General features: G+C 34.2%; 1 protein-coding gene across 1 annotated transcript; it reads left to right on the top strand.

Annotated features, from left to right (window-relative positions):
* Positions 1 to 798: 798 nt before the first annotated feature.
* LOC128214057 (something about silencing protein 10-like) lies at positions 799 to 18,388 on the top strand. The gene is made up of 15 exons (XM_052920294.1): positions 799 to 902; positions 3,528 to 3,684; positions 5,175 to 5,228; positions 6,855 to 7,005; positions 7,269 to 7,331; positions 9,558 to 9,778; positions 10,158 to 10,214; positions 10,702 to 10,811; positions 11,228 to 11,324; positions 11,624 to 11,757; positions 16,126 to 16,255; positions 16,756 to 16,880; positions 17,214 to 17,286; positions 17,676 to 17,783; positions 18,249 to 18,388. Exons 1-15 carry the CDS (start codon positions 892 to 894, stop codon positions 18,336 to 18,338), a joined length of 1,581 nt encoding a protein of 526 aa, XP_052776254.1. The 5' UTR covers positions 799 to 891; the 3' UTR covers positions 18,339 to 18,388.
* The last annotated feature ends 669 nt before the right edge of the window (positions 18,389 to 19,057 follow it).

The raw sequence follows: 19,057 nt of genomic DNA, 5'->3' as shown, positions 1-19,057 counted from the left end.
TGCATAATTATATTTATATTTAAAAAAAAAAAAATTTTGTAAATAAGAAAAACACATTTTTGTAAATAAAAAACAACAACAAAATAATCATTTGATTCAAGGCATCCGTTTACAATGTATATACTTATGCCGATATATACTTCGGTAGTTACAGCTTTTTTTCTTCTTATGACCATATTTATGACCATATTTAAGCATGGTACATTCAGTGGTTATTTTTACTATTTTCTTAAAACTCAATATCATTTATAGTGTCTAGTTACTATATTTTTAAAAAGTATAACACAACGTGTTGCATTTTAATTTCATTGTTCCATATTTTATGTCATTCATATGTATATATGTCTTTGTAAATGATATTGAAATGTATAGTTTAAGTTAAACGACCTTACACCTTGAATTGTAGCGCTCCATATTTTATGTCACTCATTAATATATATATGTTTTGTGCATCCTTCCCTATTTTATCTCAGTCATATGAATATGTCTTGTGTAAAGCATGATCGAAAAACAAAATAGATAACCGAATGTATTTAATTGTTTTTCTTTTAATTTTATGGATCCGTTCATTCGTATTTCGGAAATATTTCTTACTTGCTAAATAAGCGGAATTATTTTGGCAATAAATTCATTATTTCCAAATATTTTTTGTGTAGTATTAGGCTACAAGGCGTATAACTAATATATGAATAGGATAAATATTTTTGTTTATAAGAAAACGTATGTCGTTAATTTTCTTGCGTATTTCGGTAATTAAATTTGTATTTCGGTAATTTAGCGCGTTTCGGTAAATCCAGTGTCCCGTCAAAATTATATTAAGTTGTAAAAAAAGCAATTCAGAGAATAAAAACAAACACATGTGAAACTAATTTACTATACTTTTATCATATAATGCCACGAAAGTAAGTAGAATATCAATATTTCTCTTTTAAAGCGGTTCAGTTCCTGTGTTAATGACAGCTAAAATTAGCAGAGCAGAAAAATGAATAAAATTCGATGTTAATTTCGTGTTCCTTAGTCCAAAGTAAATGTACGTTGACGGATTTTTTTACGATTTTTGATAGGGCAAATCCTTCACGTACAAATTGTTTTGTACGAAAAGTGGGTAGTTCCGATCGGGATTCCGGGTTAAAGCATATTGTGTCCATAAAATATCATAAAAACATGAAATATTACCAGATAATGTTATTTTATATTAGTTCCGTACACAAAAAATCAATATCCAACGAATAATTATGAGTTATCCAACGAATAATTATGACGGGTTTTTCTTCATTTCATTTTATCAAAACATGACAATATATACATGATAGGCACCTCTAAGGCTGCAGTTCACAATTTTACAACAATCAAAACATTTCGGCCATGGCCGAGTTGTTACGATTGTATTAACGAGGTCTATCTTGAAGCTAGTTGGAGGTGGCCGAGTTATTAAGTCAAGTCAGTGAATATTTATTTATTTTCGGGTACTATCATCAACAGTTTAACATAAGCTATGAATAGCTTTTGACCGACATAATTACGCTACGGTTGAGTTGTTCCGCTTGGCATAATTGTTGTCTGTGTCAGTCAACTTTTGTTTTATTGGAAATGTAAATAATGTGTTTTAATGCATTAATGCTTGTTTTGTGCAAAATAATTTTGCACTTCCATGGTAAAATATAAATATAAACCTTTATTATCCATTTCAACCATAAAATACTTCACTTTATACAATTTCAATATTTTTCAAACACCCCCTGTGTTTGCACAAACCAGTTTATTCGTTAGGGATTGGAAGAATCCCGTATAACACGTCTATAATTTTAGACTAGATTCTACCTTTGACTTGGTCAAAAGTTTATGACCAAATCTAGCCACAATAATACGCGTTTAGGGAACTTTTTTAACATTTGGATATTCATTTTGTTCCCTAAATGCCACAAGTCAACTGAGCCGTACCAATGTAAAATATATTCTTCAACTGTTACTCCACAATACGTAACACTTTACTGTTAAATTAAAACACAAAAGTTACAATTTAATTATTTTCGCCAATACTTTTTACTTATTACACTTAAGTGTTTTATGAAACACAAATAATTAGTTTAATTAAGATCGACTTCTGTCAATAAAGCATCGCCATTTTGAAACCATCTAGCATGTGCCCGTTATTTTTCCGCTCAATATAATTAGTGCTGGGATCTGTCATTCTTGGCTAGGAAAACAACAAGTGGGATATGGACCCGTAGAGTCGCCAAATCAAAAATCATCAAAGACTGAAACGGCTGTTTATATGGACTAGACCAAGTCCAAGCTGGGAGTAAAATTATTATTGGTCCAAGGTCCAAGGTGGAATCACGAAATTAACATCGATAAACACATGTATTTTAAACATAGACCAGTTTGCCATTATCAATCATTTTAAAAGATATATCAACGTAAATTTGTTTTGACTGTCCGAGTCAGTGAAGACATGAATGAGCGATTTAAACAGCCTGTACGTATATGTAACTTAATTATTATATGTAACCGAACAGCCATGCTAAACTACATGAGAATTAAAAACATTCGAAAATATTTGACCAAAGAGGCAACGGAGATTCTTGTTCTTTCACTGGTAATGTCACACATTGACTACTGTAATTCCATCTTGTATGGCATTGCTGCCTGTGATATTCAGAAAATGCAAAGAATTCAAAACATGTGTGCAAAACTTGTGCTTTCTCGAGGCAAATATGAAAGCTCCAAACAATCTTTGTTTGAATTACACTGGTTACCAGTGAAAGCTAGGATAAACTTTAAAATTTTAACCATCATGTACAATTGCTCGGTCGGAAAGGCACCGGCATACCTAGTAGATCTGTTGACAGTAAAGCAACCACCACGCAATCTTCGTTCTTCGCTATCCAGTGTGGGTTGTTACGTCGTACCAACAAACAAACATAAAACATTCTCTGATCGCAGTTTTAGTACCATTGGCCCAGCCCTGTGGAACGATTTGCCATCTGATATACGAACATCGAAATCGTTAGAAGTGTTTAAGAAGAACTTGAAGACACATTACTTTCGAAAATTTGACATGTTGTTTTAAAAACAGTGACTGAACAATGAACAGTGGAAAACTAACTGTGATAAATTAGCATGCGATGATTGTTTATTTTATGTTTTATATTCATTTTATTTTTAGATATTTTAATTTATCTTACTTCATGTCATTTGTTTTATTTGCTTTAACGATGTATTTAGCTTAATTATTTATTTATTTTTAATTTATTTCAAATTAAGTATGTTTGATGTCTAGATAGTATTATATCTTTAAATTATTTAAAATATTTTATCATTGTATTGTACAACGCCATTGAGTATTTTATGTAAAAATAGGCGTTTAATCAAATAAACAAGTTTCAAGTTTCAATTTAACATACTAGTAGGTCAGTCTGATAAGAACAACAGTGAATATACATCATAAGACAAATATATTACCTTAAAAGAATAAATAAACGTAAAATATGAAGATACGATATAAAACATTGACCTATATTTAGGGGAAAGAAGAAAGGTGTTGAGAAGAAGAGTGATGGGGTAGTGCCGGAGTATGCGTCTGATGATGAGCGCCTATACGGACGGTTGGACAAACCAGACCCAGAGTCCAGGGAGTATATATATGATGATGTCGATGAGTTTCACGCCAGTCGCGAAAAGGTCCACTTTCATCAATTCTATTGCATGAATAAGATGTTCATCTTGTCAGATTGATTAAAATTTTATCTTTAAGTTCAATTTAAAATTTAATTCCTTTCAATCTCAGCAAAACTTTGTTAAAAATTATGTGTACATTATTTTTGTTTTTTAAAGAAGTGCATCATACATGAACTATCTATACTGTACTTCATGGCAGAGTTATTGTCCCCCATCAATACGGAGGGATATTGGTATGGTGTTGCGGCTGTTGCCCATGTGTCAATTGGTCTGTTACCTTGTAACTACTAGACAGAAACTTATGAAACTTATGTCAAGTTATACGGTAACTTTGAAGCACTTGTGCACATGCAAGATTCATCTGGATTGGATTAGTAACTCAATATTGGCCTCAAATTATTAATTTTTTTTTAAGTTTGTCCATATGGTGACATGGCTATGTTACTCAGTGACAGATGTTAATGAAACTCATGTGAATTGTGTATAACTATAGTGCTGTGGTGCACTCATTAGTTTTGTCTAGATGGAATCAGTAACACAGGCGTTATTGCTCTCGTATTAAAAAATTTCATATGAAGACTGTATTATCACAGTACAATGGTGCTAACACATTTATCTAAATCAAGTCAGTAATGCAAGAGTTATTGCCTTTTTATTAATTGAAATAACTAACCTGGGTTAAGTGCGGTCAATATATAAACATCAGATACCATGGTTGATAGCATATAACATAAACCGGAGAGCATTAATGTTGAACGAGTTGAAAGCATTAACGTTTTGAGGGTTTACATTATGAGATATCCATGGCATCTGATATTTATTTTATTATACCGAACAACTATTGTTTACACTGCTTCCATTTACAATTGTGCAAGGATTAAACAAGATCTCATCAACTATGAAGTGATTTCGATTTTCTGGTGATATCATAACATCATATGATAAACTTTTTCTGGTTTATTGAAATTTCTATTTTAAGGTTTTTGCATCTTCAAAGCCAGAAACAACGGAACTGACCTCTTGGATTTTTAATTTAACAAATTCTATTGTTTTTGTTTAATGTATATTTTTATGAATGGAATATCAATCAATAGTATGAAGAAATATCTCATACTAGGGTTTATACCTAATTCTTATTTCTGATTTAAAATAAAGTACTCTTGGTGGAGCTTTGCTAAAGTTGGATTCTTGAAATGTTATTGAGTTGGATTTTTTTTACCTGGAATCCATTGTAAGGAATAAAAAAACTCAAACTGAACTGATGAGTTGATTAGAATATATAAATTATATTAATTAATGAATATCAGATTGATTTTAGCAACCAAATTTTTTTTACTTATTTTAAAGGTTCATTAGTGAAAGTTAAAATGATTTTGTATTGATAAATGAAGTAGATATTTAATCATCAAGCATTGTTTTGAATAAAAAAAAGAGTCCAATTATTCTGACAGTTCCGCTTGAATTTTTAACCCTAATTGAACTTTTGATTGCAGGTTTTGCTAGAGAAAGGTTTCAAGGATGAAGACATGGGTCCAATGTCGGATGAGGTCAGTGGAACTATTGAACTTAAACTTCTAGTCTCCCTCTATATGTCAATATTTCTTTTTTGATGTAAGTTCCGAGACCATTGGCTGGTGTTTTGTTACTGGGTATGTTTCTAGACATTTTGATGCTGATTTGTTACTGGGTTTGCTCCCAGACCTCGGCGAGGTGTTTTGAAACCAATATTTTTTCTTCTGCCTTTTCACGCTTTTATAACATTAACGGCAAAGGAATTAGTTTGACTGGAACCTGCAATACCTGTAGAAATATGCAAGCTTTGTTTATGAAACTTGGTTTGCAGATAGTGCTTTTAGGTTTTTTGCACATCCTTTTAGTTGTTGGACAAAAACAGTGGTTGTTATGGCTCCGAAAATAGTAAAAATATTTTATTTATAATTATGCGATGGTAATGTGTACGTAGTATGTGCATCCGTGTGTCCGTGCGGTCGTGCGTTCGTGCGTCTGTAAACAATTGCTTGTGAACACGATACAGTCTTCAGTTTTGATTGTATCTCGATGAAACTTGTACAGTATCTAGATATCCATTACAGCTCGGTTCCTTTCGAAAACCAGCCAGATACGCCCATAAATGCCTAGATTATGGGCCATGAAAGTTTTAAAGAAATTTTTAGCCAGTCTGCATGAGTGAATTCTATTTTTAGCCAAGTTTACATGTACATGTAAATTCAAGTCTAGAGTTAAGGGAGACAATTTGCAAGTCTAGGATTTTGAGAGACAATTTGCTTTTTGCTTCGGCAGTTGATTTTGTGAATTACTCTGCCTTGTTCTTGTTGAAAGCCCAAAGGCCATTTTTTAGCTTTAAGTTCTGTAGTTTGCGCATTCATCTTAACAAAATTGGTTGTGAATGTTTAAGTTATGCACCTGGTGTCATTACTGGCCACACCCAGGGTTCACAGGTTTGATAAACATAAATCTGGAAAGGTTTGAAAATCTTTTTGTGTGTTCGTCCATCTCAGCGCAATTGATTGTGAATGTTTGTTCAAATTGATCAATGTTGTCCTAGGTTGCCCTTGACTTTGACCTTTTGACCAACTTTTTTTAACTTTTAAAACTACAGAAATTTTTACTATGAGTACAGTTTTGCAAGCATTTTTTTTGTCAGATGACTTTTACTTGGCACATATTAAAATAGTTCATGCAACTAATCTGCTTACAATACTTTCTGGGCTCAGATGTTGAACGTCCTACGTTTTCAGGTAACCCAAACACAAAACATAAAGTATATGTCTGTAGCCTTTTACCCATACATACATGCTCTGGATTGATATGACCGCAAAAGCCATGCCAGTAGAGCATAGGCCCTTCTGGGCCTCTTGTTTTGGTATGTTATTTTATTACTTTGTCGCCCCAAAAAAGTGGGTGCTATGACAAGAGAAGATTCAGGAATGTCGTTCCATTCATCATGAAATCTGGATAATAATCTTGTGTTTAAGTGATTACTGCAGTACTGTTATTTGCCAATGAAGTACTCATTTTATAATGATTTTTAAAAAAATATTGTTTCTGTGACAAACCAAACCAGTAGGGGACTAATGTATTGCTTGCAATCAGTGTTTTGTTTATCATATAATACTTAATTAATAAAGTTATGTCCATTTACCTTCCATCAGGAGGGTGTTATGGACCTGGAGTCGGAGGAGAGCGATGATGAGGAGATACGGGAGCTGAAGGCCCAGCTGCGACGCGTGAAGCACCTGCAGCACAAGGCTGACCTTGGCAGTGACATGGAGGATGAGTCTGAGGAGGAGGATGAGGAAGAAGGTGGCAGCAGATTATTAGATCTTAGGAACAATGGGGCTGCATAATATATAAAAATTACAGGGTTATGTCATAATAAGTAGTAACAAAGTCACTGTTCTTTTCTGGAAACTGTAATATATGCCTTATTTAAAGAAAAAGTAATCTGCTTGTTTATTTTTTGAGTACCATTATCATATTAAAGTTTAATATTTTAATGCACACACCAAAGTGTAGAAACAACCTAATTGACAAATATTCAATTTAGGGTATTAAATATATTTAAGGTCTTCCAGACAACAAAGCCTGGGGCTCAAGACGCAGCAAGTACTATGGAGATGACGACATAGGTACATTTTTCTTTTGACTAGGTTTTCTTATTCTCGTGACTTTGAGTTTTCTATTCAGATCATAAATTAAATATGTACATGTTAGGAAATACGGTTTGCATGTATTTGACTTGATTGTTTGACACACATTTCAACATAATATGATTTTTTGTTGAGCCCACTTGCAGTGAGCGCAACATAGCAGTCACATTGGCATGTGACAGTGCGTCTCAACTTTGTCCGGCCTGTTTCTTGCCCATGCTTTATAGGCTTTTCAAAAAACTTGCCATAAAGTTTACCATGATAAAACAGCTTGTCACACACAGGACCCTGGTCTGTACCTCATTGCTCAAGGTTACACTTAGAGGTTAAATGTCACAATGAGTACTGAGCAGGACTGGCCTGGACTGGACCTTGTCCAGACTGTATCTTGATCATGCATCATAGGATTTTCCAAACACTTGGCATGAAGGTTGCCATGAAGGTTCACAATGATGAGGCGGTTTGTCCAGGTCTGTCCCTCATAGATCAAGGTCACACAGAGATCAAAATGAGTTCTGTTGATATAAATTTAAGCTCAAGAGTTATGGAAAGATGCTTCCACCTGTACTTTTCTGGTAGTCGGCCCTGTTGAAGACAAGCATTGTCACGGTCCTGCCTTCATAAAAATAAATGCTGAAGATAATTGAATAATTGTTTTGATTTGATTATAAAAGAAAATGTAATTTTTAATTCATACAAACTTGACAGTGGCTTTGACAGTTGAAAACCATTATTTCTTTAATAAAGTACACATCCTAACATTTTCTGTCAAATTCATAATGTTCAAGTTCCTCAGAGTCTGATACAATGTGTTCTTTTCTCCTTTAGCACCCGGTCCATTTTTAACTAGACTATTCGAAGAATATGGAGAGCTATACTACTCACCGTCGGCGTTGGCGCCACACCTTGGTTAAGGTTTTGCATGCAAGCACACATAGGTTAATATCTCAGCAACTACTTGAGGTATTGCATTGAGACTTGATTCAATGGTACTCAACCATCCAACCTACTTAATTAACCAAGTATGATAACTCTAATTTGCATTAAATTCAAATAATGGCCCCTTTTTTTGACATAGAAATTCTGGGAATACATCATGTATTGCATTGAAATTTTACACACAGGCTCCCAACAATTTAACCTTATTCTTTAATCAAATAATATAACTCTATATTTCATATTATATAATTTTTGCCCCTTTATTATGAGACTTAGATATTCTGGTTAAGGTCTTGCATGTTAGCACACGTAGGATAATATCTCAGCAACTACTTGATGTGTTGCATTGAGAATTTATACAATGGTATTCAACATAATTGAATAACCAAGTTAGATAACGGTATTTTGCAAATAATGGCCCTTTATTATTAGACTTAAAAATTCTGGTTAAAATTTTCCATGTAACCACATTTATGTTAATATCTCAGCACATCATGTATTACATTGAAATCTAATCTAACAGTGATTCATGCATGTTTTGCCAAAACTTTTCAATCCTTACATTGAAAAGCAGCGGAATAGTCGAGCACGCTGTCTCTGTGACAGCTCTTGTTAAAATTTGCCTTAAATCCTAGTTGATAGGACTTGTCAAAACTGAACCTTATCTCTGCTGTATTGACAGTGTGCCAAAAGTTCTGTGTATGTGCTTAAGTGTGTCAGTGCAAGCACAAGTGTGCCTGTCTGGACTTGGCTCTATCGTGGCCATATTTTGACCATGCATTATAGGATTTTCAAATAACTTACCATAAAGGCTCACAATGATGAGGCGGCCTGTCATGAACAAGACCCAGGTCTGTACCTCAAAGTTCAAGGTATAACTTAGATAATAAGATGCACTTTTACTTCCAAATAAGATTTACCACAATTAAAACAATTGTTTTTATGTACAAAAAGGATAAATAAATGTCCAAAACAAAGGATTTGAAATAACTGTCTGTCTGTCACAAATGGTGTCGGCTCCATACTTATATAATGTGCAGAGGGAGAGACATTAGTTTTTGTTTGAAAAAACAACCTTTTAATTCTGTGTTACCATAGCATGTTTGTGTTAAAGGCTCTTTTAATGGGCTTGACATATCATCATTTGGCATCTAGTTAAGATAAAGGTTTTGTTTACTTGTGTCCAGACATTGCCCCCAAAAGGCAAATGTACTATTTCATTCATCACAGAATTAAATTAACAGTTTCTATCCCTACTGTACCAAGATCTGAAGGGCCTGGAAGAGGATGATGGTGAGGCTGCCATGGAGGAGCGGGAGGCCCTTAAACTCCAGCGACAGATGGCTGCCCAGCTGGATGAGGCTGACCTTGGCCTGGACCTGTTTACCACCTCCCCTGGTCCTCAACCCACCGCCAAGGAAGTGCATGGGAAGGGGGTGAAGATCACCAAGGACCTCTCCAAACTGTCACGGAAAGAAAAGCTGAAGGTGAGACTGACACTCTCACTGAGGGTATTTTTGTTGAAAGTGAGCTTATAAAAAGGGATTTCTATGACATCTAGTAATGCTTGGTGTATGATACCTTCTGTTTGTACATGTGAGCTACTTCAGTATTTGATCCCTAATGATGTACATGATTTTACACATATTATTATGGCAAAGATAGTATTACAGTGTATTTACTGGGTAGCAGTATTCATGAATTTACACAAAATTGAAGAACTGAGGGCTGTTCCATCAATAACCCTAGGTAAAATATCGCACCTACGATTCTTTGATGAAATGCCTCCCAGGTGATCAAAGAATCATATTTGTAGTTAATATTAATACGGTAACCATATTTCATTTTTGTTGATAAATTTTTCAGTTGCTGAAAAAGGAATCCCCTGAGCTCTTGACATTGATCGATGATTTCAAAACAAAGGTATGAAGGGCCAAGTTGACAAAATTTGTTCATTGTTAAAATCATGCCACTTTAAAGCCTTGAATAAATATTTGTCATGTATGCACAGTGATTTTTTTGGTGCAGTTTACTGCCTTTAAAAGGCTGTTTCCCTTTGCAAAAATGTTTTCATTTTTCCCATAATATTTCCCCAATTTATTGAATACTGTGAATGAATAAAAATAACAATGAATTGGTTAAAAAATAAACAAAATCTTGATAGCATAATGTATGCATTAAAAAGTAAAAACATGTATATTTGCTATTATATATTATTTTTAAGCATGATTTTGTAATTTTCCCAAAGTAGAAAAAAATCGCAATTGTTAAAGAACAGGCAGTGAAAATTTATTTAAAAAAAAAATAGATGCAGAATCATGTGATAAAAATCACTATGCGAATTGGTATGAAACAGATATTAACTATGTTTATTGTTTCATTTAAAATATTGTCCGCATTATCAATATAGATGACAGAACTCCAGGAGAGGTGGTTACCCCTGAAGGACCTTATAGCCGGCCAAAAATTTGAAGGCAAGGCAGCTGACTATGTACACACAAAGTTTAAGCTCCTCATAAAGTAAGCCACATTCTTGTTCAAGTGTGCATGTCATTATGTTAACATGCTTTATAAAATGCCATCCCTTGTTCAGCCTTATTGAAGTTATTGGTGTTCTTGTGCTTTTTCAATACCTATCCATATGTTCATTTGTTAGTCAATATGGGCAAGTCAGGGACTAATTTATATTACCAATGTAAAAAAGTATTATATCTCTTAACATCATTTCAAGCAAACAGCTGTTTTCTTTTTAGAACCTACCGGAATAGTAACCATATTCATACATTAAAATATAATAATTAGCTTACCCTTAATAATTAATATCTGAAAATATATATAGTCTTCTCTATTCTTCTTCGTAATTATATCTTCACTGTTTTTCTAGGATACGGTCTGCGTTTAATATTAAAAAGAGTTGTTTTTGTGTGTGTTTTCAGCTACTGCATGAACATCTTATTCTACCTGATGTTGAAGGCAAAGCAGGCCCCCATACACAACCACCCCGTCATCAAACGCCTCCTCCAGTACAGGAATGTAAGCTACAGTAACATATACTTGTAGCCAGGTTGGGTAGTTCACTTTGAATACAAATGAGACCATAGTAGGTTATAATGGACAGCCTTTATTTTTGAGGAAATAAAATTCTTAGGAGTTCAATTTTAAACACTTACTGTTGTACTACTTTTATACATTTTTATAATTAAAAAAATGCAGTAAACATGTCATTTTTAATACAACTGATTTCAAGATGTGAAGTTTTTACACTTGTTTATTTCACAATTTGTGATCATTAATAAAAAAAACCCAGTACATATGACCAATATATTTCACAGATAATGCAGCAACTGGCCCCACTGGACAGCCAGATGGAGGATGAGGTAAACGACATTGTTGGGAGACTGGCTGCGGGGGAGGAAGTCACCCTGACACCTGCCCCAATACAAACACCCACAGGCACTATTGTCAGGTGGGTTCATGTGCTTTGCTGTAATGGAAACTTTGATTGGATAACAATTTTTTGAAGATTAATAATTTCTCCATTAGATGAATTTGATTCTTTGCTTTGACTTGCCAAATTCTATTTCTGTGATGATTTGAAAAGACATTCTAATAAAATAATTTAACAATGTTGGAAGGGAGTATCGTATTATTGGTCAATCAATCGGTCGGTCTTTTGCAATTTTCCTTGTCCGGAGCATAACTTCAAAACTACTGGATAAAATTTAATAAAAATACATTCACTGGTAGAACATAATGGGAAGAAGAGCAGTGTACAATAACTCTATTTTAGCTAATTGAAAACTACTGTATTTGTCCGGCAGCCAAATGGGATATTTTGGCTGAACCTTGCATCGGAGTGTATAAACAATGTTTTTAGCTTTTTAAGTAGTTTAGACCCCCTAGTTAAGGAATCTGTTTGATGGCCTCACACCACCCTTGGGGAAATCGAGATATTAAAGATGGCGTCCAAGATGGCCACCAAATTTTACCAAAATCAACAATTGACTAGTAATTTGGATAAATGCATTAATTCCTGTTCAAAATTATACCATTATGTATTTTTATTGCAAACCGATCAATTCTAAAATATTTCATATCATAATTAGGCCACCATGGCATCCAAAATAGCCGCCAAAACATAGAAAATTGACAATTGAGTTAGGTTTTGTTTCAAATACCATCAATTGTTATACACATGTATCTCGTTTTTACATTACAATGTATTTTTGCAATATAGATATCACAAATGACATTATATAATTACATATTTACCAAGATGGCGTCCAATATGGCCGCCAAAATAAACATTAATTAACACAGACTAAATGAAACGAGCACAACCGTTTACATATATGTATAAAAAAACAATGGCATTTTTATTCCAATTTACTTCTGAAGAACTTCTGACAGAAACATTTGTAAGTGGTATTATAGACAGCATGGGTGACCTTAACATCATAGCTGAAAAAGAAACTGACTAGGGTTTTCATAAATTTTGGTAGCTATTAAATCTACGATCCCCTACTTCTTTGCAGCAAGACACGTGCATTATGTTTGGTATTGCCGCTCCTATTTACGATCTGTGGAGTCAATGCCCGGTTCATGTAGGGAAATATTTCGGAAAGGGGAGCATGTGATGCGTCTCATTCTTGGCGTTTGGAACGGCATTTCGAGTGATATGTTCATTGAGACAACATTTATGAGATACTGGTATGGAAAATAAGGCATTATTGGTATTACATTGAAATCCGACACACCCAAGATATGGTTGCCTGGTCTACACATTTGTAGCAGGTTGGAGGCAGATATCTCCAGCCTTGCAAATAGTGAACAAGTTAAGCCATCTAATTATAAACCCAAAGAGGAAATGAAGACAAGAATATTGAGTGACTGCAACCATCATAGATCACTGCAGGGAGCGATAAATGACTGTATAAATCCATTGGAGCCGTCGAATTACCCTGATGAAATCATCAACTTAGTTACAGGTCAGATAGCACCAGAAACTGTAAATGTTGATCAAGATGTGAAAATTGGAATCAAACAAATGAAGGAATTTGAAAATGGTTGGCCAGGGAGTTTCAATCTCAAGATAAGTCGCAAGATCAGGTGCCGTATTCACTAACGTCTTAAATCTGAGTTTGAGAATCAGGCAAAAAAATCTGAATTCTTAAATGTTTGAAAATATCTCTAATATAACTATTGACAATATATTCTTATGTTATAGCATTTTTTTAACAACATTAAATGTTCGCTTTTCTGGGCCTAAGTCTCTAACTCAGACTTAGGCCATAAGTGAATACAGGCCCAAAACACAAGCTGAAACACAAAAGGGTATACAAGCTGGTGATACGAAGGTCTTTAAGACATAATTAATTTTTACAAGAGTGATGGTTGCTGACCTGAGTTGTCCCATGTTCCAACAGCGATGTCTTGAATGTGACTTTCCAAATCCAAAACATGTGCTGAAAAATTATTTGCAAGTTCAGGTGTCAGCACGTTCTGCAACAAAGCAAGTAGCATCGACAATTATAGACGGCTACCTATCTTCGCCTGATAGAGGCAATACAGCACAGAAACTGAAACACGGGAAAACAGAGGATCACATACGAAGCGCGTACATCAGTTGACAACTGCAATGCAAATTCCTCCTCAGAAAGAGATCATGTCGGTAGCAACATTTCATTCCCTAGACATGTGAGTGCTTATTGTTAGTGGAGATGAAGAATCACCAAGTGAAGTTACACCAACAGTAATAATTACGCGTCATGACATGCGCAACACACATAAAGAAGCTGACAACATTGTTGCTCATCAAATTGTTAGTATAGTAAATGAAAATGATAGAGGCATTTGAGTACTTTCAGACGATACCGATGCTTTGTTCTTCTTCTTCACCATTACCTGGAACAAATCATCAACAAAGTTATTACGGAATGACCTGTGAAAGACAGATTATTGATAGATATAACAGTCACAGTCAACAAATACAAACGTATAGTTCCGGATTAAATTGCAGCACACGCACTATCCGGATCAGATACTACTACTTGCTGCTACGTCACAGGTAAGGGCACAGTATTGCAGGTACTAAAAGCGAATATCACTCGTGTGTGTTTGAGATGAAACATTTAACTACTCGACAGTCAACCGAGGATCAACTCGTTTCATTTCGGAATGTTACAGCATGGAAGTTGTTGACGACGACATGTCAGAGGTTCTACAGAAGGTATTAAGTTCTAAGGTTAGGAAAGCGACGTCGTGTGCACCAAAGCTTGCTTCTCTACCCCCAATAGCAGAGGCATTTAATGACAATATCAAGCAAGCACATTTTCAAACGTGTGTTTGGAATTGTGCAGTTAAATCAGACCAACCTAACCAGGACCCGTTTGAAACTGGTTGGGAAAAAAGGACACGCGATCTTTGGTCCCAATAATATTACCAAAACAAATTTCAGTGGCCTCATATGATGTGCTTAAAATGATAAAATGTTTATGTCAGTCAAATACTCAATGCAACACTCTTGCTGTCATTGCAACAATGCGTATATGTCATGTTCAATATTTAGTAAATGTCAAGCATAAGAAAATTGCTACAATAAGCAAACAAAACGAATATATAAATCTTTGAATTAACAAACTAACTTCTCTATTTAAGAACTGATGTAGTAATTGTTCTAAAGCTATTAATACCTACCATAAACTACAGTGTAATTTTAAATAAAGAAAAATGCTATTGTTTTTATACATTTGTAAACGATTATGCCCGTTTTATTTAGTCTGTGTTAATTTATGCTTTTTTGGCGGCCATATTGGACGCCATCTTGGTAAATATGTGTCTTTATAATGCTATTATGATACCTATATTGCATAAATACATTGTTAAGTTAAATCGAGATGCATTTGCATAATAATTGATGGTATTCGCAACAAAACCTCTCTCAATTGGACGTCATCTTAAATATCTCGATTTCCCCTAGGGTAGCGCGAGGCCTTAACTGGAGGGTCAAAGCTACTTGAAAACCCCAAAATATTTTTATACACTCCGATGCAAGGTACTCGACCTCCGACCATAATTTTATTTCAGCTCATTACAGAATAATTGCACTTTTTTACTCTTTCTTGAATGGAGCATTCCAATGGTAAAGCACAATAAGAGAAAGTGCTTTACTCTTTTCCAACTAATTACAGAGTAAACGCCCTTTCTTACTTTTTTCTTGTGCGGAGCATAGCTTTAAAACTGGAATTTAATTAAACTTCATACAGTTGTAAAGCACAATGATAGAAAGTGCAGTTTACAAGAACCATAACTTTATTTCAGCTTATATCAGATTTGTTGACCTTTGTTACTGTTCCTTGTCAGCAGCGTAACTCCTTAATTTGTTAAATTACTCAATGGATTATTATTTAACAACACACTTGGTAAGGCATAATAAGTGGAAATGCAGTACACCATAACCTCAGAGTAATGGCTTTTTTTCAAGCAAATATTTTTTAGCGTTCTTGTGTCCAGGCCGTAATCATCACTCCTGTTACAGCTCTAGTTTATTTTGCATTCTAATGCCATTGGCAGAAACAAATGAAAACCCCAGCCTTTAGACCATCCTTCAAATTTGAAAAATAAAGAGGATGGGAAAATTTAGTTTTAATTTTTTAAGCATTTCACATGATTTGTTTTAATTTCAGTGCAGTTTCTCTAATATTCTATATTTTCAAAAATGTTTAGAAAGAGTATTCAGACAAGAATGAGTGGGAATACAAAAAAAAGCATCACTCTTGCCTTATATGAAATCTGCAGTATATCCCAACATCTTAAATTATCCATCTGATTGTAGAAGAAAGCGCTCCAAGGCCAGTAAGGGGGTGGAAAAAAAGCGCAAGATCAGTGAGCTGGTGTCTGACTCTGATGGTGCCGAGTCTGATGACCTGTATGAGGATGTGGGAGTTCAAAAAACAAAGATTAAGGTTAGAGCTGTTTTATATAATCATATAAAACAAGGAAGGCAAAATAAAGAAATCCTGGGATTTAAATGCAATAGCCCTCAGCCCTATATATAATACAGTTTGGGATGATTGAGAGCATGTTTTCAAATTCATTTAATAGAAATCTTCATAATTTTTCATTAGTATCTGTTCTCTATGGCCTGTGAATTTAACCATCTTTACATAAAAAATGCTAATATCTGAATTGAAGATATACTTTCAGCTGGATTGTATTTAATTTTATCAATTTTCTTGCTATTAAACACATTTTTTGGTAACCAACATGGAACTAAATACAGTCGAACCCTGATGGTTCGAACATCATGGGTTGGGCAAAAATATTTCAAGCCTCGAAAAATTTGAGCCAAGCAGGAGTGTTTACTTTCAGTTTTAAGTAATCAGTTCTTTACATCTAGTTCGAGCCAATGGGTTTGACTGTATAACACATTTTTTAAGTGTGTATTTTACCTCTACACTTTCAGAAGGCTGTAGGCGACCAGTATGAGACAAAGGATGAGCGTGCAGCCCTCGAGTATTACCAGATGATGAAGGCAGGGCGTCCTGATCATGAGGGGCAGGAGGAGGGAGAGGAGGAGGATGTGGAAGGGTAGGCTGAAGCAGAGTTAGGGTTGGGATAGTAGGGGTTTTGTAAAGTTGATTAAAATGTTGCAGAAATTATTGACAGTTAGTTTTCAAAGTCTGGAAATGCTTTGAGAGAGGGAAAGTTGTTTGATTTATATTTGATATTTTTTGAGGAAACAAAATCTATTTAGTGAATGAGATAAGATTTTTTGCAAGTTATGGTTTTGTTCTGTAGGTCTTTTCTAATGCTATTACTTATTCTAATCCGTTATCAAGGCAACAACTTCAAAATAGACACTGCCACCAAACAAACAAGAATTGGCTTTAAAGTAATTCCTTTATACATAATTCACTTCAGGATGCTGGCTGGTGTAGGAGATGAGGGTGAGGAAGAGGATGGGCTGGACGGTAAACGGGCCATCAATTACCAGGTACTGGTTCACATAAGAATCATCCACAAATCTTTCACTGACCAAACAGAGTAGATGTATATTGGAGAACTCGATGTTTCCAGAAAAATTAACATGCTTGTTAACTGAATGCATTGTTGGTACATAAAATGTACTGCCAGCTATCTAGTACAGTCCAGCAGCCAAGTGTATAAAATTAAAGGGTTATCTTCAGGCTAGTTTGTATATTTAAATGATTTGATTGATTATTAGTATTTAATGTATCAATACTGACCAATCAATACATTTTTTGGCTAACGTTGTTTTAACTAAATCATAAATAAGCTTTATACACTTGGCTGCTGACCTTTAAGTGTGACTGCTGGTAATTATTGCATAAATCTGAACATTGCCTTAATTGTCACTTTCAGATTGAGAAGAACAAGGGCTTGACAGCTCACAAGAAGAAGGAGCTGCGCAACCCACGAGTGAAACACCGAATGAAGTTCCGAAAGGCGAATATCAGGAGGAAGGGACAGGTAGGGCCAGTTTCATCTCTCAGGATGCACAGAAGTCATTCTGTATACATCTTTTGTACAAGCAGTGTAATGATGTCATTGAAGAGAATTACAGAAACAAATATATGTGTGTGTGTAAAATGACAGTGGTTTATGCTGATTATAAGTTCTATTTATAGTTTTTAATATATATATATATATATATATATATATATATATATATATATATATATATATATATATATATATATATATATATATATATATATATATATATATATATATATATATATATATATAGTGCACTATAGTAATTCATGTTAAGGAAAGTTTAAGTAAAATGTAAAATATAGAGTATTTCTTCAATAGATATTGTAGAAATAATTGTAGCTAAAACAGTTATTAAAATTGGATATATCTTCTGATTTTTTTAAAGCAATACATATAAATAACATTTGTGTTGTATGATGGAATTTGTTGTTTCAGTTCCGTGAGCCACGCACAGAGACGTATAAATATGGAGGAGAGATATCCGGTATAAGGGCTGCAGTCAAACGAGGAATCAAGCTTAAATAGTTATCAATTATTCTTAAACATGTACTGTTGAAAATAAAAATGAAACCACACATTTTACTTTGTCAAATAAATTTATTGTTTCACCTAAAATGGCAACATACTTGTATATTTATTACGTTTGAATTTTGAGCCATATGTTGGCGTACGAGATATCTTGTGCAGAAAATAACTAAAGGTTTATTATCCAATCTTCATGAAACTTGGGAACAATGTTTGTTGGCATAGTGTGATACATATTGGGTTGTTAGATAAATTGCCCTAGTTACAAAAAAGTTATGATTATTTTACATTAAAATTTAGTTGTTTTAGTTTTTGTGCAGACTGTCTTAAATATATGTTGAACCAATGAAGATGAAACTTGGTGACATTGTTTGTGGGCATAACATTCAGGAAAAAACTGCTTGTGAGATAAATTTCCCTAGAAACATCAGGGTTACCAGTTTTACACTAAAATATACCATATTTGGCATATTTATTTATCCAGTCAGTTTTTATCACAAAATCAGGATGAAACTTGGTGAATGTTAATAGGCATAAAGCCTGGGTCAAGATTGAATGGCACATGAAACAATACAGAAACACCAGATTTAAGCCCCTTTTACAATGAATTTCTTGAAACATGGTGATTGTGTTAGTGGGCATTATGTTCAGTTTAAGTTTGATAATCACATGAAACAATTCAGTAACCCCAAATGTATGCAACTTTTACACTGAATATC

The sequence above is a fragment of the Mya arenaria genome, chromosome 13, assembly GCF_026914265.1.
Source record: "Mya arenaria isolate MELC-2E11 chromosome 13, ASM2691426v1".
Classification (NCBI taxonomy): Eukaryota; Metazoa; Mollusca; class Bivalvia; order Myida; family Myidae; genus Mya; species Mya arenaria.
This window is presented reverse-complemented; position numbering and strand designations above follow the sequence as displayed.

What these genes read in the sequence shown, in the direction of transcription:
- LOC128214057 (XM_052920294.1), top strand. An exon ending in TGGGTCCAATGTCGGATGAG is followed by an intron (nt 5,229 to 6,854) that starts GTCAGTGGAACT and finishes ACCTTCCATCAG; the next exon opens with GAGGGTGTTATGGACCTGGA. An exon ending in AAGTTTAAGCTCCTCATAAA is followed by an intron (nt 10,812 to 11,227) that starts GTAAGCCACATT and finishes GTGTGTTTTCAG; the next exon opens with CTACTGCATGAACATCTTAT.